Here is a 21,928-nt window from a genome sequence, read left to right as displayed (position 1 = left end):
TAAGAAATCGTGTAATAAAACATATAACATACATAAGTTGAATTGGTAACGTCGTCTTCCTTGTATAAAAGTTATAAAATATTTAATCAAATTGAAAGATTCTTTGACCTATTGAAAGCGCAAAACATGGACTGTATTTTATTTTTAAAAAATCCGTGCGAAACCGGGCATGTCGTTATTTGTTAATAAATATAGGTGACACAGTGCGCGCAGAGCCTTAACTTACCTCAGCAGCAAAATGTACCTACGAATGCCGGAAAAGTGAACGACCTTTGTAAACATAAGGGCATACTTCAGGGGAAACAATATAACAAATGGCTCCGTATAAATTTGATTGTGACACATCTGGCATGTTTCTTTGCAAAGTACTTTAACTTTTAAAAAGTCATCCAATATAATGTTATTGTTTACCTAAAGGCGTACACAAAGCGACTAAACCTAATATAATTATACCTAATGTACTTGACATTTTGCTTGCCAATAAAGCGACTTCAATCGTGAACATACACGCTAAATAGATGTTTTATAGACACATTGAGAATATTAAATTTTTTATTAATTGAAAATATTTAAATTAATAATAATAGATCCATTTTTTAACGATATCCATGTATATGCATAACGGAAGTTTTATCAATTTAATTATTGTAAACGATAAATATCGTAAGTATATGAAATTTAAAAGTAAAAAAAAACACACACACAAGCACATTTATAGACATATTAATATTAATATCAAGTTTTTATGTACCTACTAACTTTTATTTACTTTTTTTGCAATTTGGGATTGTAGTTAATCTTCTATTTTTAATAAATAATCCTATTTCATATAATTATATTAAATAGATTTTGAGTTAATAAGGGGAGAAATATAGGTCCTAAACTGTAGCTACGTGTATTTTAAATTTTATGAGAAATTGATAAGCACTTAAAGCACTAAGAGGTAACAAACAAACACACTTTCACATTAAGTATTAAGTATGGATTAGCAAGAAAATATATTTATTATTAAATAAAATAGAAACAATGTATTTAGAGAGTTCAACAAACTCATATAGGTACTTATTACTAAAAGCACATTCAATGCGTAAATATATTATATTAACTGTTTTTATTTTACGTTAAGTATCAATAAATGTATATATTTTTATGAGACAGAGTGATCGAGAAATTATTTACTGTAATAGATGTAAGATAGAATATTAGTACGTATATTTGTAGAAAGTAATATTTATTTCACAGAACATTAACAAAAAAACAAGTTGCTAGGTAACGCAGATTTGTATGTTCGACCTGGTATGGGTATATTGCTAGCAATGGGATTTTTAGTCTCCATTACTAACATTCCCTTTCCTCCTTGTAATGTGTATGTTACTGACTATGAAGAATCCTTAATAGGCTTGTTGTAGACAATCTTATTTCATTTTTCAAAAGTAAAAATTGTAGTCTCTGGGGAAAATCTTTTCTAAATCAAGTTCTCATTTACGTATATATATAGGTATTCTTTATTTGATTTATTCTTATGGATTTCATATATTAATTTTGTAAATATCGAAATAGCTTTTAGATTTTTTTATATATCACAAAGGTAGCAAATAAACATATAGCCCGTTTGATGGTAAATGGTCAACTGTAGCATATGAACACGGGCAGCATTAGGGACGTCATGTTTATGTTTTTTTTTTGATGGCTGAAAATGGAATGGTAACCACGCCTGCGCTAACGGGATACGCTGACGCAGTGCAGTGAAGGGTGATCGATGAGAATGAAAACAGCCCATCATGATGAATTCATCAGGAATTAAACATGATAGTTTTCAGGGGGAACCACGAGGAGGTCGACCTGGTTGGGTATATTGCTAGCAATGGGATTTTTAGTCTCCATTACTAACATTCCCTTTCCCCCTTGTAATGTGTATGTTACTGACTATGAAGAATCCTTAATAGGCTTGTTGTAGACAACCTTATTTCATTTTTCAAAAGTAAAAATTGTAGTCTCTAGGGAAAATTTCAGCAGGGAACTGAATGTTCGCGGAAGGAAATTCTTCTGAAATCGTACTGTACGTCCATCAGAATAAATCTTCTATTACTTCTATATTTATAAAAACTTTAAACATCTAATAAACGTATTTTATTTTTATTTTTATTTTTTTATTTATTTATTTTTAGATAACTGGGATCCATTCTTGTTAGTAAGTGTACTTAAAAACTATGTTAATACTTAATTACTAATAATGATCTAGTCCTCTCGGAGAGCATTTTCACGAGAGGACTATCCAATTTATTAACAAACATGTTCAGGATACTGTGGCTACTCCCGCGTATTCGACGTAAATACGAAGCTGTCTTTTTTCGCCAGACTGCGTCAAAACTATCTGTGCGAGCGTCGGCAAACATCGCTGAGGCGCTACAGAAGCGCGGAAGCCGCAACGCTACAGAAGCGCGGAAGCCGCAACAGAAACTATTATTAAATTGGATACGCAAGGCATTGCAGGCCCCCCGAGTATACTGGAACCACTGACTCGCCGAATACAACGATGTACAATACGCTTTAAATTGTGTTATTTTCACTGCATCTGTACATCGCGCAAATCGGCGGGACAACATATTGGCTCGGACCGACAAAGCCCTACGCTCCCTCTCCATATCTACATCGTCTCTAAGGCCGGTGGTCACCAGGTGACCAAGGTATTTAAATTGATGCACTCTTCTAATTGGAACACTATCCAACATAATAGGAGGTATATATGTTGGACACCTGGTACCCGCCTTAAAGACCATGTACTCAGTTTTCTTTACATTGTATATCAAACCGTGTGAAATAGCATACGACTCGCACACAGCGAGCAGTTTTAAGTAGTTATTTTTTAGATAAATTTTTGATACCTAGTTAAGAAACAAAACAATTTAAACAAAACAGGTTTGTAGATATCAATTTTAATACGAAAGATAGATTATTTTATTTATTTATTTATACTTATGCACATATCAAAATATGTCTACAGTGTGGAAAAAGTTTTGTATTATGTAAAACAATAATTATTTATGGACTAATATTAAGGCGTTATTGAGTAAAACAAATGTAATTTATTAATTCAATTTAATTTAATACATTAAAACAATTAACACTTTTGTTAAACTCCATTATAAACTTATCTACCCTTTTTGTTCCCTTATATTATTATGTATTAATAATATAAAATTTAAAATCTATATTATAGAAAAATATTATTTATCTAATGATTTTTCGTAATTAGCCATTATGATAATATTAAAGAATTTGATATTTCTACTTATACTTAGAACTAAAGTTTTACCATAATAAGTAATTACTAAGTTTCATTCGGGCATAGAATATGATATGTTTCCACCGATAATGAGTTTGTAGACAGAGAGTAACTTTTCGCTCATTTCGTTATAAACTTTATAATGAAGAAGTAATGGCCAAAAAATGAATATAAATTTTAGAAATAATAATGAAAAAGTATCTGAATTTCTGGTATCATATAGATATATGAATAGTTCGTAATGTAATAAAATTTAAATAGTATTTCTCCGTCATTTTTACATCTAGTTTGTTTTGCCTTAAATGTTCAGATAGATTTTCATGGCATACCTTACCTATATTTGACTTTTATAACAAAACAAGAAGATGTTTTACATATTTACTTGATTTGTAAATACTGACATCAAAAACAGAGAGACTTAGGTATACTTTATTATCAAACGACATCACCCAATGTCAGTACTGCTTATTGTTTGTCTAAAACACCGTCACACTGTCACGCTAATTAAAGAGTTAAGTCATGTAATCATCGTTGTCATTTATATTCATATTATCCACTACTAAACGTAGGTATCCATCATATTTCATCGCAAAGTACGGTCTAGAGCCATTTGCATTTATATTCTCTGCAACAAATTTGAGGTAGTAACTTTATCTCGTGGGGGGTTGCGCTACACTCAAATCATAAATACGATAAAATAGTTAACTAGGATTAATTTATTAAAGTTTATATTATATTATTAGAATTTAAACATAAGTAACAATATTTTTGTTCGATCTAACGAATTATTCTATCACAGGTTTTTGACGAATTGTACACTTATTTTGTAATCTAAATATCTATGTTTCATAGGCACTTCTCTAAAAAAGTTATTTAATTAAAAATATTTTATTTTATTATATATATTACTACTATTATTACTATTATTATAATAATGATATTAAGTATTATTAACTGTTAATGATGAGGTTTATTTTATTATAAAGAAATGTCAGTAACAAACATTGATATTTAAGGGGAAATTATCTATTTAAACTTTAATGACCAATACAATATACAAAACATACCTAAGCTTACTATTTTTTTTTCACTAACATCAAAATTTATTGTTTTTGAACTAATTAATTATACGTTAACTTTCTGGTTAATGATACAAGATGATAAGATTATTACTGACGAAAAAAGGTTTTTTTTATGCATCTTAGAATGGCAAACAAGCTGACGAACCACTTGATAGTAAATGGTAACTGTCGCTTATAAACATATTTATAATACTCTTTAAGAACAGTACCATAGATGTAACATGTCCCTTCATGCGGTTCCATTCATGAGAATTAAGATGTTATGTCTCTGTAGGTACTATATAATTTCATAATTTACTTAAATAACTTAAATTTACATTTAACTACAATCTAGACCTATTACATTTTACACTATATTTCTCGGTCATGCATGTCATGTTTGTATTTTTAATTAAGGGTGGGATATTGGCCTTAAATAATAATCTATAACACATTAAACATATGGAATAGATGAATATCTAAAACACAACGTTCGTTGAGCAATTACCCTAAAAATAAGACTGCTTTATTAAAAAATAGCATATACTAACATAATCTAATTCTTATAAATAAATATACAAGAATAAGTACTGCGTCAGTTACATACCTACACAGCTGATAAGTTCATTAGTTGGGCTTATATTTTCATACAATTTTCAAGTATAAATAAACTAATAAATTATGCAGTGACAGATAATTTATTACTGCTATTGTAGGCATTTGGTAGTATTTATAATGTTAATTATATTATAATATTAAATAACAATTGCATGCTAGTTTTCTGCAACTTTTAATCTACAGCTTTTTAATTATATCTACCTATTTTTTATCATAATTAAGTACAATTCATGGGAGAAATATCCGAGTTAGATATAAATTCCAATTTAATAGTGTGTATTAAAAATTACGAATGGTCTTTGAAATAAAAATAATATTAGTTATGATAAAATTATTAAAAGTAATTTATTTATTGGAAGGTACAATGATCATAATTAAAACAAATAATCTATTCTGTACTTCGACTAGTAAATTTTATGATATTAAATCTATTGAGTTATAAAGTTGCAACTCCCAAGAAACTTCACTAAAACCTCATTAAGAGTTCAAAAGTGAAGACCTATAGGTAGGTACACGGGAGAGGAGCAAACAAATTGAGATTGAACGGAATGTCTACACGAATCACTTCGAAGTTTTTAATAGAGCTGGACCACTTTAGACTTTTCAGATAAGGGGAATTTGCAGAAAACTCGTTTTTAATTATATATTCCTATAACACAAATTTACTTTACAAAACATTTGTTATTTATTACTATCTATTCATAATAGAAAACATTATACATAATTATAATAAACAAGAAAGTCTTAAGTAAAATTCATGGATACAGCATTTGTAATAAAATAGCAGATTTAAAGAAAAAGAATGTCATACAAAAAACGAACTTCGGACAGTCTTCTTCAACCAGTCGTTCTTCGAAACTATATACCTAGTACCTAAAAATGAACTAAACATAACCAGTTTTCGAAACCAATTGAATGTAATGTGATTTGAAGTTGACATTTATACGTTACATTCAGGTGTATGCAGTTTCTTTCTTCCTATAGATTTAAGACAGTACCTGCGGTTTCTTTCAATTCATTCGTTATTGTTTCTCTAAGTCAGACAATGGAAAAACAGTTTCTTTATTTCTATTTATTAATTTACTATTATTATTTCTTTATTCTAAGAACTGGTTTTAAAACTTCTAGTGTTAGTTTAGTACCCTGCTTAAGTTAATTTAATATTTTCCTCTTCGAGTTTCTTTACCACTATAGGACATAGCTCTTTTTCGCGAAAATTGTATCCACAAGCCAGCATCTCTTTAACCACGTAATAGTTTTTCGTTAAACTGTCCAACCAGATTGTATAGGAATAGTCCGGCCAGATGCCTCCGTACCTTTCTGGTAAGTGGTCAGGGTGTATATGTTTGTGGAGAGAGGTTACATCGTATCTGTGGAAGTATATCTTAGACTGGATCGTAGAATTCAACAGTGGTTTGAAGATGCTATGCATTTTGTCGACCAACCACGAATGGTTTATAATGTGAATTGCGTGGGTCATCACCGGGAAACAGTACTGAAACAAAAACAGAATAACAAAGTCTAATAAAGTACTTTAGATTGGAATATTTATATAGCTTTATCATTTAAAATAATGCTTGGACAATTTGAATAAAGAATAACATTACTTTTTAATAAAACTGTCTTGACTCATAACAAATAATAATAAATCGAATTGATTTATTTTATTACCAATTAAAACGTAAATTTATTTTTATTTCAAGTGTTAGATACCTGACCTATTACGAAACGATGCTTAATACTCATAGCGTCGTTTCATATTGTTATTGGCAATAAATATTTTCTTTCTTTCTTTTATATTATATAATTTGGAATAGTTAATAAGCTAACGACTCGTCTGATGGAAAGTGGTAACCGTTGTCATTTGAACTTGTATGAATGAATGAACAATGAACAATTAATGTAGACATCACAAAACATAGTGTGATAGTTTTTCGATGACTAAGGTGTTATAATTTTGTTTCTACTTTCGAGTTATATATAGCCCCCAGATATTTTATATCTGATGATGATGATATCAGCCGTTAGCTGTCCACTTTTGAACACAGGCTTCCACTTTGGAGGGTTTTGCCAATAGGTGTCACATTTGGTAGATGGGTTGATAAACTCAATTAGGCTTCGGTGACGTTTTAAGAACCCATCGTTCTATGCCGGGATCATTGTATATTATATGACCACATAGTCAAACCCTTATCTGGTTTTAAAAAAATATTGGGTATCGCAACCCAAAAATCAGGCTTGATGTAATTGTTTGGAATTTATTACTATTAATAAAGTGGCTGCTTTATTATGATTATTATATATTTAATTTTAACATGTAAAATATATGTGCGCAAAGCCCATGCTGTCAAGCTGATCGGAATCAATATCGTAAACGTACAAATCCTAAAATACCGTAAAAATACTAACCAGCAGAAGTTTCACCATCCTAGCAGCAACAGATGGCGTGACCTGCCACGCGTGTTGTGTACCGATGTCCTCTAAATCGAATATAGCAACACCTCCCAGTACTTGGTTCCGTGGCTCTAGTAACCCCAGTTCTAAAGCCATAATAGTAGCTTTAAAGAGGTCATCCACTGAAATTATTTTTGGGTCCCAACAACCTGTAAATACATAATTGTCACCTTTACATATGTATAATACGTATTCTGTACGCGTGTATGTCAATTATTTCGTATGTGTGTTTAAATGGATCCTTGTATAGTTTAGATTTACATTTTGAATAGACAATTTGCAATAGACTTCTGGACAATGTCTGTCGAGTTTGCTAGTTTATGTTACATTGGAAAAGTTCATCAAAATGAAAGTCATACACTATGTATATAAAAAAATCGTAAAGAATTTTTATTTATACTCATAAATATTTTTATAATAATTATAGTAAAATATGTGACTGACATGAAATTGACTAACCCCTCCATTTTTAGCTTTATTAAAGTTTTTTTTATGCAATTTAGAATGGCAAACAAGCTGACGACCCACCTGATGGAAAGTAATAACTGTCGCCTATAGATATGAGCAGTACCATGCACATATCAGAGTATACTGTTTCGCCCATGGTACCCCTCATGCGTTGTCATTCCTGAGGACTCATGTGTTATTGTTCTGTACCCTGTAAATTCACTGCCATATCCCACCCTTCGAACAGAAACACAGCCATGCAAACACAACTGCTTCACGGTAGAAACACGAATGGGACAGAGATGCCCAAGCAAACGACTATTGTACAAAGTCTGTATATTGTCTGTATCTCATCTAACACTACTACTCATGTAATGATAACACCCTCTGGTGTGAAGAGTTTCTAGATCGATTGATTGTGCATAAAGGCCTTTGAAATGACGTCGGATTTTTTGTAGAATCGGCTCATCTCTCTATCACATACGTGGTCTGCATTAAACTCTTTTCAAATATACAGAGAGCCAATATAGTATTCAAATACTGTATCTAAATTTACAAATAGCATCAAAGATCGAAAGTACGTAGTAAGCGTTATTACGTATGCATAAATATGCAAGGGGACGTAATAAAACTAAAAAAATAAATAAAAATAAAAAAATTGACAAAAAATAAAAAAAAAATATAATGTTATCGCCTGTTTATATTGGAATGAATTCTGACGGAATTTAGGTTTTTCATATCGATGCCATGCTATGCATGGAATGACATAACAAGAACCATGTTATCTGCCAACTGTACGGTATTAATAAAATATGACCTAATGAATACATCCAAACACAAGGACTTTCTCCGCCTTCTTAAAGTAAGAGGTGTGGTAATGTCTTTGTTTTGATTTTTTTTAGTAATATGTCTCTCATTTATTTGTGTTGTTTCTCATTTAAATTACTAGATTCATTATAGTCGTAGTATCTATGCAAATGTAAAATTATCTTACATAAACGAATTGAAAAGAACTGAGTTTATTGAGGGTTCTTCTGAGTAGATGAGAACACTTCAAACCCTGCAGTGGAATCATAAAATATAACGATTTAAAAGAGTTTGTAAACAAATCTATTTGAATTAAGATTATTTCTATTATATTTATTCTAATTATTTGGTAAATACTCTTGTTTTTGTTACCAGAGTGAGTCACAAAAGGTGATTAAGGAAACAAAGCATTTATATGTTACCATACATTTTATTCCACACATCTGTGGAATAAAATGAGATCTCGGATAAAGGAAAACTCTATACCAAGCCACTTAACCAGTATGGTAATAGTACTAATATAGTATTATTGTGGCTTACTATTTAGCTAAATTTTCCCTTGTATATGGGGAAAGACCCGTTTCTAAGTGTGAACACGATCACTTAATAATGATGATAATTATGAAGCACGAACCTAATCTTTACTTACCCATTCTAAAATGAAATATTCTTCGACCATTTTGATCTCTGTATGGTGGTACGGATAGAACATTAGCATCTCCTATGTGGCGAAGATCTAGGGGATACACATTTTCAAATAGTTCGGGGTTCTCTTCTTTGAACTGGTAATAATTCACCATCTGCAGTGGAGAAACACAAACGTTAAAAACTACATTTAAATGTCATTATAAAAGTAAGATTTGGTTATCTATTTTTATTTGTGTTCTGCCTGGAAGCAGCTATGCTTGCATGGCTATGTAAGGATGGGATATGGCAGTAACATACAGGTACGAAAGTATATCATTTAGAAATTACAGAATGTGAAGGTTATTTTGGCCGTAACAGTGTATTGTGTGATGTGGAAGGCTATCAACTTGTTTGCTATTCTTGTATCAAAAAATATACACTCCCTTTTTATCAGTAGATTTGATGCTTAACACCTGCATATAGAAAATGATAAGTAACATTATAAAGAGCAAATACTGGTTTAATACTTTCTGAGTTCTCCGCAAACAAATAAGTATTTACCTACATAAAATTTCTCTTTACTGTATTATAATAGAATTCAAATATGTATTAAGTAGATTATGAAAACACTGGCATCGATTTAAACAATTTAGGTCAGAGGTCAGCCGTGTTTAAATATAAGTTTGTGCAAACGATTTTCATTTTAGTACATTAAATTCATATCTTTACCACATATTGAAATTGATAAAGCTTTTTGGGTCAGATTTACATATCTAAATTTAAATTGGAGTCCTTCCTAAAAATAATTGATTACTTGGCGTTCCACTTATCTTAATGTATACTGTATTTTGCAGAATTGAGATAAATCGCATTATAGCTATAGTTTATAACATAGTAAATTTACCAATCTATGCGCTCTTTGTGGTATAAAATCGCGTGCGCGCAGAAATCTGACTAAAAATTCATCATCCATACGGTGGGGAGTACACTCGCCTCGCTCTGTAATAAAAAAAGTATTACATTCTTAATTTAAATATAATACAGATAAAAAATATGATCACAATTATAAACTTTGATAGAGTATTGAGATATTAATTTATAGTTGCACGTCACATGCGAAAATGTCCTATTTAAGCGTAAACTTGTTACATTTTGGCTATGGCAATAAATAATAGGTATTTACAGTAGTTATTAGTAGAAGCATTACAATTATTAGGTTACGCGACAACGCTCTTGTTACTGTGGAGACATGGAGTATTTACAAATAAATTAGAAACCATTCTCTAACTCCCATATCAATCATTTCCAACACATAATTTATCTTAAACGTTTTCAGTAAAATGTTCTCACTAGATGGTATTTTCCATCGTGAAGATATTCATGTTTACATGGAAAAATGATTGATGCCTATCGTCTTATGGATATCTAAATGTGAAATACCTAAATAATAAATAGACTTTGTTTTTTATGTTCTTTCTTATTTATTTCCAGCCATATTATAAAATATACGTATATACATGTAAGTTCTTTTTGGGCATGGTAGGATATAATTTACTTGAAACAAGACGAAAATTAGCTTTAATTGAACATATCTTAAAAGTGTTTAAAGGGTATAAATATAATCAGAGCATCCTGACATCGATATCCATTCGAGTGCTTTCTAATTATGCTCGAGCACGTCAAAGGGATTTTTGCCATATTCCGTTGAGATGAATAGAGCTAGCAAAACAGACTCCTCTTCCATTGTCATTAACTCTGCTCAAAGGTGTCATGAGACAGTATTTGGACTTGGATATATTTACTTGTAAACTTGTCAAGTTTCGTAGAATGGCATTAAATTAATTCTAAAATATCCAATATATAATTTATATAGGACTGAGCAAAATTCTCTTGCTGCTTAGCTGAAATGACTTCTCACACACAATTTTATATTTTAAATTAAAATAATTTCAATGTAAGGTGTTTATAAATCATCTCGTTGTCCATAATATTTTTACACAATTTAACTCATTTTAGGATGCCATACCAAAAAGGTACAAAGTATTACTATGAACAAAATGTATTTTTAAAAATATATGTTTATTTTAAAATATTTTAAAATAGATATATTTTTTTTATTATTACACGACATGAATAATTTGTCACTTGCTCATAAGTAAAATTATAAGAGATTTTTAATAAGCAGTGCAAATAGCTATGACCTGTAAACCATCGTAGGTCGCAACTAGATATCCTTCAATAATCCTCAACTATTAAAATTATTGCTTATAACAATAATAAATGCCAACAACTGTTAAGTATTCGAGACCAATGTTATCAGTTTTCTAGAGTCTCGAATGGATTACAATATTTTTTCTACTTTTTCGTGTCCTTAATAAAAATTATATTTATTTTCTTAATACCGATAGCATCACAAAAGAGTCTGGTTTTAAATATTATTAATGTTTAATTTTTTTCATTCCAAAAATCCATCAATAAAAATAGCCAGTATGTCGTCACAATTTAGCATTCCTTTACCTTTTTTTGCCGTTTGGGGAAACAGGAGAGAGATGACGTGACACGTGGTATAGTACAACGTATGTATATTTAAAATTATGACTACATTTTATAATGCGTGGTGTTATAGTAGTATATATTAGTCATTAGATTAGATTCAACAGTTCCATAGTTTTAAATTATATCCATGTTTTATTGGTTTCTTTCATCAATATAACATTATATTATATACCTCCAGAATATAGATACTAAATATAGAGAAAAAAAGTAAAAATATAAAATAGGTTTAATGTCCAATATAGGTACTACCACAGTAACAAATATCTTCGACGTCCCTCTTTATGCTCTATGATCACTTAATTGTCTAATATTTTTATAATTATTTTCTCTGCAAGATAATTTATTCAAAAGTGATTGCCACAAGGTAAATAATACAGATATATATTTTAAAGTTTATAAATATATTGCCAAAAAGTTATAGGCAAATACTCAAGTAATATTTATGTAATACTTTTATACAAAATGATATTGGCTATTTTTAACGGAGAGAGTAAATTCTATTAAAGAACCTTGATTGCTAACCTTCATCTTAACTAAATAAACTCAGGATATATCGTATTACACTCTCATTCGTACAATCGAATAAAATGCTAAGATTAGATTGTTAATCCATAGAAACAATCGTAAGGATTGTTTTTAATAATACTTTAATACAGAATCATAATTTTGTTCAAACACCAATTGAAAATTACTTCTGATATTCTCTAAGTTGATTGGAATACATTTCTTCTAAAAGTAAGTCTTCTATGGTACTAGTCAATACTTTATCTGATCTCTTTTTTAGGTACAAGAAAGATTTTTAAACAGGTAAACAATATAATCGAAATAAAATCGGAGAACATAACTACAAAAAAAAGCAGATGAATTGCGAACCTCTTCCTTTAAAAATTACTTAAAATTATCTTACCATAAATAATGTCTCGTAATTCGTATATAGCTTTTAATCGAGTGTCGGGATCCTCGCCGCAATGTTGTCGGGCATACTCCTCCAGCTCCGTGGAGGGAGGGTTAAGCTCCATTTCTACACTGTACTCGGGCGTCGGCATTGTTGAGTCTGAAACAAATTTACACACAAATTAAGGATATATATAAAAGAAAAAGAGAGCATCGTGACCCAATCCTGCCTTGTAAATCATAAAGATCGTCACTTCGGATTCGATTTAATTTATTTTTATACAACTTAGAATAGCAAAAAAGCCATAATTTCACCTGATCAAAAGTAGACTGTCGCTTATAGACATAAACAGTACTGTGAACATAACAGAATTAATGTCGTCTATGATACGCTTCATGCGTTAGCATTCTTAAGGATTGAGGTGTTATGCCTCTGTATCCAGTAATTTTATTGTCATATTAAACCGAAACACAGCCATGCAAACAACTGCTTCAAGGCAAAAACACGAATGGAACACAGGTGCCCAAGCAGACGACTTTTGTACAAAGTCTTCCTTTGGTAAATACATAATAACTACAGGGCAAAATAAAAATTATAAGTACCCTTTTGTGAAGTGTGCAACCATTATAATGAAATATTTTCCTAAAAAAATAGAAAATTACTCTATATTTCATCGTGTGCCAAGTTTTATTCATATCCTATCATATCATATTTAAGCCATTTATGAGTAATTATGTAACAAATTTTAAACATCTTGTACTTTCACATAAGATTATAAAAAAAAATTAAAACAACATTTGTATACGTATATACACTTATAGGTAAACTTCTTATAAGAAAGAATATTTTATAGATAATAAAAAGTTAATTAAGCGAAATTACACTCATTATCTGTATTTATATAAAAAGATATTTTTATCCTGTTATTTTTTGTTCCAGATAAGATAAAAATAATGACATACAATATTAATGTAAAGCTATTAAAATTAAGTTAAGTATCGCATACTGCAGGAAAGTACAGTTAAGTTTTATATCTCTACATTGGTACATCTTTACATGTAATAAAATCGTAACAAAGAAGAAAGTTTACATTAAATATTTTTAGATAGAAGCTGAACTGATTGTAACGAAATTTTTACATTATATTAAGTCAAATATGGGTCAATATAGGCAATAGAAATAAAAAAAAAATACCGCTGTAAAAAATATGAACGATATATGTAATATAGATTCGATTGTAGATAGTCCCAGGTTTCATTCTCGGTTGGATTATTTTAATTTATAACAAATAAATATATTTTAAATACTATGACATTAGTTTTTAAAATAAACTGTTTTATTTTTTTTTTTGTTTTTCGGAAATTATAAGTCTCTATATGTATCATTACATTTAAAGCTTAGTCGACCAACAAAGCAATAAATCAAAACCTATTGATATTATTATTGTTTTCCTACTAATAATAACCTAATGCTATTGTTTTCAATTGTGACTATATTTCAATCATTTCCATGTGATGATGGACTAAGAATACCGCTGCGTTATTATACAATATTTGACACATTGTTTTCTCTGCTTTTCATTCTCAAGATGTCGTAAGAATGAATGATTGAACGATTGTATTGACTGAATCTAAGTTGTAACAAGAAGAATTAAGTATATTCATTCATTCAAATATAGCGGAATTGAAGTCCTCCTTCTTTTTTAAGTCAGTTGAAAATAAAAGGTAACTATAAGATCGAACCACATTGCAAGAGTGCATGACTATGTCATACTTATCATAATTTACTAATATGCTATACGATGTATTGTTTAATAACTTCATTGCTAAATCAGCGGTTTTACAACGCAGCTAATTTGCTCATATGAATATATCAATCAATCACAATCACTTTACGTTTGTGTAGTAACTTTTATAAATAATTTGTTAAATTAAGAAACTGCCGTAACCGTGGATGCCGCAGAAAGTGTTGCGGAATGTAAACAAAGAATCGCAATAAATTCTATGAGTTTATTGCATAATGCACTTCCTATTACTTAAGATGATGCCTTTCACGCAAACTTATATACTTATTGAAAATAGTCAACAAATACTTTGCATAAAATGTAGACAGAACTTGCGTTAATTTTTGTCTAAGTAAAATAAGAAAGATGAATAAGTATGTTACATGCTTTTTTTTTATGGGTAAAAATGGTATGGTAACCCCGCCTGCGCTAACGGGATACGCTGGCGGAACACCAGTGAAGGGTGATAGATGAGAATGAAAACAGGCCAGTTAGCCCATCATGATGAATTTATCAGGAATTAACCATGATAGTTTCCAGGGGAACCGCGAGGAGGTCGACCTGTTTGGGTTTATTGCAATGGGATTCTCAGAGTCCATCACTAACAATGCCTTTCCCCCGGTATGTTACATGTTCAACAATGCAAGATAGAATAATTTTGTAATTACTACACAATTTTAATAAAATGCACCGACTCCTTCAGCAATGCATTTATTTAATAGAAAAAAGTTCCGTTTGTAGAACATATCTATACTAATATAATAATATGGCAGAGTTCGTTTGTTTGAACGCGCTAAGAGATTAGTACATGAAAATACCAGATTGATAGTTTTTGCATTTGATAGCTTCTTTCTAGGATGAGGTTATAGGCTATCTAATATTACGATACGACCACGAGCGAAGCTGATACAGATAGTGGTTTAATAGTATTTTAGAAGCAAGTTAAAAATAATTTGTTCACTTTTCATAGGAGATACGATTGATTTGGTAGATAAAAGAAATAAAAAAAAGTCTATATATGTCTGCAATAGCATGAACAAAGTTGTTCCATTCGATGAATATAATTGCTATCTACTCGTATATCTAAGTTTCAGATTGCCCTTTACAACTACTAGTGTTTATATCTACAGTAGCGAGTGAAAGCATAAGAGTATGTAAATTGTCAATTAGCAAGAGTAACAGAATAACGGTTACCATGTTATTAACTGCAATCAGTGCATTTGATCGTTATAGGGTAGGTAGGGTATAAGCGAGGGAGAAAGTAGCGGTTCCTAGTCAGACTGGTCACGATATTGTATGTAGAAACAGCTTTCCTATGTCGGTTGTTTAGCTTCGAAAGGAGCTGTTACAGCTTACACACAAAACGGTCTTGTAAAACCAGTCTTTTATATAAATACTAACAAACAGTCTGAGATTTGATTACGCAACTAATTTCGTTCTAAAATGGTATTCTTTTTTGTTTTTTCTTGCAAAACGTTCATCAGGAAATATTCATACAAAAATTTCGTCTTTCTAAGTTTCGAAGTTTTCTTATGTGATGAAATATTGAATAATTTAGTATGTTTGTGTAGAGCACAAATTACTAATCGACATTTTTTTTTTTGAACATTTTCAATTTTTTTTTATATAAGAAATATAAAAAAAAAAATTGAAAATGTTCTTTGTACTTAATTTGGTTGATTATATTATTATTGTTATTTATATTATATTTATTGTACTTAATTCAATTTTTACATTTTTATTCTCACTTCTTTTATTAACTTTCTCCTGATTTAACTATACTTTTGTTAGGTTTGAAGTTTTTAGTGTTTTTTTCATAAAAAAAAACTTCAATTATTACTATCAGTTGCAATTACCACTTTTATATATCCCAATGCATTATTTTTTCACATAGAACGTAACGTACGTACAGGGAAATTTTTTTTGCATTTATTTTCAATCCTATGGAAATATAACCAGAGCCAGCATAATACTTGTTGAGGTATTGCTTCACTGGACCTCGTAGAAGACGTGAATTCGAATTTCGCCCGTGTGTAATTTTTTCAATCATTCAATGATTATTGAAATATTATTTTTATATTTTAGTACTGTTTATACATCAATTTTATTTAGTAATTGCCAAGTAGTTAGACATAATTAAATATTTAACATTAGATATTCTTCCTAACTAAGGTTACCAAGTTTGTTTCACACGTGATTTCACATACAATAATGTACAGTAATGGATACATAACAATAATGTAATTATTGTTATGTAATACTGTAAAATAAGATAAATCTTCGATTTATCTTATTTTATAGTAATGACAGTTACAAATAATATTATAATAAAATTTTGTTCTAATACAGTCAAATAACTATATTGGAACAAAATTTTAAATGATTAATTACGTATGCTTAATCATAATAATTAGTAGGTAATGAATGCTCAATGTCTAATTTCTTATATACATATCTATTCTCAAAAGAAGTAATCTCGTTCAATTATGCATTTGGGTATTCAGTAATACATAGACAACATATGTATGATGTAATAGCATCTAATGTATCTCTAGTTACATCATTACATGGTCGTGGTTCGAGGTTAGTGATTGATTGACAGATTAGATAGAATAGATAAAAGATGACTAGTCCAAAATATGTTCGACCTTATAACAAGAGTTAAAAACAATAGTTGTTATTTAGCGTTATTGAATTGCGTAATTTTCTTCGAATGACTGGTAAACATGCTCAATATTGCAAAAGGGTTACATATTGTCATTTTAATATCATATGGAATTGTCTTTGGAATATTATTATTTTTCATATAGTTTAGATTTAATTTTTAAATCAGATTTAAACAAATGTATCTCCATTTTAAACGACTTCTATAATAAGGAGGTATTCAATTTGATGGACTCTTCAGTCAGTTTTTTTTTGTTTTGTGATACAAAATTTAATATTACATATCTGTTTTGAAATTTATTGTGTATATTTGCATCTATTATCTTAATAATTTGGAGACAATTGAAGCTGCTGTTTTTTTTTTCGAAACAAAAACTGCTTGTTGTTTGTTTGTTGTGAAGTAAAATCTACTTATAGACATGATTTTGCATTCTTCGATGTGTGATCATGGTTGAATTCGCTTTTTGTGGAGTAAAATTTGCCTTCTTTTATTAATTGTATGGCCATCTTTAGTTATTCCATTGGCATATATTCTAACTAATTAATTAGTACAATAATAATAAATATAATGATATTTAAAGATTTCAATGTAGTAATTTACAATTTAAGCATAACAAAAAATTTATGACGACAGTTCCTAATAAATTAAATTTCGACAAGTTATGTATATTTCGAGAATCTATGGTTAAAAGAGTAAAGAAAGAATTAAGAGAACTAAGGTTATTTGTATGGTTACAGTTTATACCTAAAGTTATTAATTATCGTTTCCTGTGAAATATTTTATTAAATATTCCATTGTTTTAAAATCTAATAAACCTATTTAATCTTATTTACTTAGGTTTATAATACTACATGACTAATACTACAGAGATTTCTAATAAGCGCTTGAGGACTCCAACATTTCAAGAACGCAGTATTATTATCGTATTATTATTTTTCTATACAATTTAGAATGGCAAACAAGCTGACAGCCCACCTGATGGAAAGTGGTAACCGTCGCCTATAGACATGAGCAGTACCATGGACATAACAGAGTATACTGTTTCGTCCATGATATCCCCATGCGTTGCCATTCCTTATGACTCAGGTGTTATTCCTCTGTACCCAGTAAATTCACACAGCCATGCAAACACAGCTGCTTCACGGTTGAAACACGAATGGGACAGAGGTACCCAAGCAATCGACTTTTGTACAAATGACTTGTCTATCGTCGTATGGTTTATTGCAACTCGATATATGCAAAGTCTAATTACTTTTCATTTGAAATAAACAAGCTTTTGTATATTAGTAATCGTAGTATTCCATGGTCCTAATGTTAGACCATTACCTCGTATCACCTCTGGAGACGGTCATGGGTATTAATTCAAATGAGCCAAGGTTCGGCGGATAATAAATTTGTCTAATTGTCAGCTCTGGGAAAGGGATTGTTAGTAATCCGGACTACCAGTCCCATACTAGTATTATATCCTATTAGGTCGACCATTTCGCGACCCCCCCTGGAATCCATCGTGCTGAATTCCAGATTTATTCATCACGATGGGCTAACTGACTTCCTTTTTCATTCTCACCTATCATCCTTCATTGGTGCCCCGCCGGTATATACCGTTAGCGCGAGTGGGGCTACCATTCCATTATCACCCATTAAAAACAATTGTCAACTCTGGGGAAGGGATTGTTAGTAATGTGGACTACCAGTCCCATACTAGCATTATACCTTATTAGGTCAACCTCTTCGCGAAGCTTGAAACCTTTGAACGTGCTGAATTCCAAATGTATTTATCACGATGGGCTAACTGACCTGCTTTTTCATTCTCATCTATCATCCCTCACTGGTGGCGCCAGCTGGCGGGGGCCAGCGTATACCGTTAGCGCAGGCGGGGTCACCATTCCATTAAAAAAAACTTTTAACTCTACGAACGGTTAAAGGTTTAGCTGCAAGTCTTTTGTTTAATATCAAAATAGTGACTATGAATATTTCATTTATCGATCCAGTATTATTTAATACGATTCGGGTGAAGGTCATGCCTTCTAGTGACAAATGTAACGAGGTTGCTTTTGTTTTACGCGAAGGCATGTGTCGTCGCTTATCGGGTGATTTTATATATATGTATTCCGAAGTAGAAAGCAAGTCACATATTTATTTTAACCTAGATTTTACAGGGGGAAAGAGATTGTTAGTAATGGAGACTGAGAATCCCATTGCTAGCAATATACCCAACCAGCTCAACCTCCTCGCGGTTCTCCCTGGAAACTATCATGGTTAATTCCTGATGACATCAAGGTTAACTGGCCTGTTTTCATTCTCATCTATCACCTTTCACTGGTGCTCTGCCAGCGTATCCCGTTAGCGCAGGCGGGGTTACCATACCATTGTCACCCATCAAAAAAAAAAACTTAGGTTTTACTTGCGACTTTGTTGGCGTAACTAGAATATGTGTATTGATAAAAACTTGCCTATGTCCTTCTCCATTCCACATATACCAAATTTCATAGAATTCGTTTAAATATTTGGTCGATCACCAAACATGTTTAGATATGTATTTTAATTTAAAGGGTTTTTGGCCTTAAGAAATGGCAACGAATAAGAGATATAGTAGATGTCGTAGTATATTCTGTATTGATTATAGTGTTGCTTATACATAACGGTTACTTCTTTCCATCAAATTAATAACAGCTAATTTGCCTATCAAGTTGTATAAAAAATTATATAGGTAGGTACCTATACATTATCTTATCATCAGAGATATTTAAATTATGAACTTTCTCAACGTAATTTTAATGTTTCTTTAATCAATTAGATAATATTTTATTTTTGTGTATGTTATGTGGTAATTGCTTCTTTAATAATAATTTTTACTTCAAAAAAATGATAGATTTACTTTTAGGATGGTAAATTATTTTGTTTTATAAAAATAATTAAATTTTTTTACTGACCTTCAAAAAGGAAGTATTTTTAGATACGGAAGCACTTTTGTTTATTTTTTTCTTATATTAAAGTGATTATTTTCATATCTTTCTCGTATTTGTTAAGAATATTGGGTTTTAACAATATCTTTTGTATTGTTTTAATTGGTAAAATTTGATACTGAATGTGGAACCTAATATAATATTATTAAAAAGCTAAAATTATATTTAAATATTATACCCCATAAAAAAACTTTGTAACAATAACAGTTATTTTAATGTAAAAACTGAACTACTAAACACATTTTCACATCACTATAAGAGGTCCAAGATCAAATCGGTTCGTTTAGCGTGGTGACATTTTCATCACTCACATTAAATATATGTCTAGTTAATTTGGTTTTCAGCTTAATTACGACGTATTTCGTTAGAACAATAATATATGAAAATTAAAATTACATATATTAATGTAATGTAGATAAGGGATCACACAACCGCTAGAAATTTCTTCATTGCGTAGAATGTGAACTTTCCATTTATTTGTTTAAATATATGTAGGTGGGAATAATACATTGTTATTAACCAATTTATACCTTCCAGCCTACGTTATCGTATGTCATAAGAACTTAATATTATAAATGTGAAAGTTTGTACCGATATTTGGATGTTTATTACTCAATCAAGCTTAAATGTCCAAATGGGTTTTAAGTGGATAATTTTATCAATATAAATTTGATTAGGTTATTAATCTTTTTGTATTTGGCAGGATTTACTCTTGTGTTGGTTTCATATAATATTGTTGTCTTTCAAGACGTTGTTGAACAGTATATGGTGTGATATATATATCTAACTCACTATTTATTTGTTTATTTCTTTAGCGTCTTTGGATTCAACCAATCATCATGAAATTTAACACAAAGCCTAAATTATATATCTTTCTCCTTAGAAGACTATATATATATATATATATATATAAGGTATTGTAGTCACACGGATAAAATTGCGAGCAAAACTTAATCTAATACTGATATAATAAAGCAGAAGATATTGTTTCTTTGTTTAAATCTCTAAAATTACCAGTCGGATTAAAAATGTCTTAATTTAAAAGGCTTTTTAAGGAAAGTTATCATGATACAACTGCAGGCGAAAACTCAGGACACAGCTAGTAAAATAATTAAACCGAAACAGATCAAACTGAAGACCAGTTTGTTAAAGTTCCCAAGCTCAAATGAAGTTGCGACCAGTTGATAAAGTTACATAACAGAATTGTAATATTTTAAATCGAGTGCAAATCGCGTCTTTATTATGTAATGTATAATTCTCGATTCGAAAATAATAAATGTTGTTTTTGTAGATATATGCCCGAATATAACCTGAATGGATTATTACGATTTCACTGCGTTTCTGTATAGAATTGATAAAAACTAATAATAATAATAATTAATGTACTTACTTTGTTAATAATTTTTTTTTAATCAATTTAGATTGTCTTAATAAAAATCTGAACCTGGAAATTTTCAATAATTTATTTGAGCATTTGTATTAATAGCTTAAAAGATGATTACGGAACACTTTCAATGCGTGAACATACTGCAGGTTCTTGGCCGCAGATTTGTTACGCCACTGTTTACATTAATATATTGAAATAATAAATTGCATATTGTGAGTGTAACACAGTGTTATAAAAAATAACGATTAGTTATTATGCAAGTAACGTAATTATATAATGTAACCAATGGGAAAACTTACGTAAAAGCCGAACGAAGGTGACCCCATCGAATTCTGTATATAAATCTAGCCGTCAAATGGTAAAGCCGATTATGTCG

General features: G+C 30.2%; 1 protein-coding gene across 2 annotated transcripts in view; it reads right to left on the bottom strand.

Moving 5' to 3' along the window:
• Positions 1 to 5,285: 5,285 nt before the first annotated feature.
• LOC113517010 (alpha-tocopherol transfer protein-like) overlaps positions 5,286 to 21,928 on the bottom strand; it is a 31,414-nt gene continuing 14,771 nt past the window's right edge. For both annotated transcript variants that reach the window (XM_026901526.3, XM_031907903.2), the window contains exons 2-6: positions 12,764 to 12,910; positions 10,205 to 10,299; positions 9,323 to 9,473; positions 7,375 to 7,568; positions 5,286 to 6,460 (exon numbers count right to left, since the gene is read on the bottom strand). In XM_026901526.3, the coding sequence (XP_026757327.2) occupies positions 6,113 to 6,460; positions 7,375 to 7,568; positions 9,323 to 9,473; positions 10,205 to 10,299; positions 12,764 to 12,902 (927 nt within the window). In that variant the 5' untranslated portion in view covers positions 12,903 to 12,910 and the 3' untranslated portion in view covers positions 5,286 to 6,112. The remainder of the gene's footprint in view (positions 6,461 to 7,374; positions 7,569 to 9,322; positions 9,474 to 10,204; positions 10,300 to 12,763; positions 12,911 to 21,928) is intronic.

This window comes from Galleria mellonella, unplaced genomic scaffold (genome assembly GCF_026898425.1).
Source record: "Galleria mellonella isolate WM207_F2 unplaced genomic scaffold, CSIRO_AGI_GalMel_v1 utg93, whole genome shotgun sequence".
In the NCBI taxonomy this organism is placed as follows: Eukaryota; Metazoa; Arthropoda; class Insecta; order Lepidoptera; family Pyralidae; genus Galleria; species Galleria mellonella.
The sequence above is the reverse complement of the archived record's forward strand: the minus strand, read 5'-3'. Positions and strand labels throughout refer to the sequence as shown.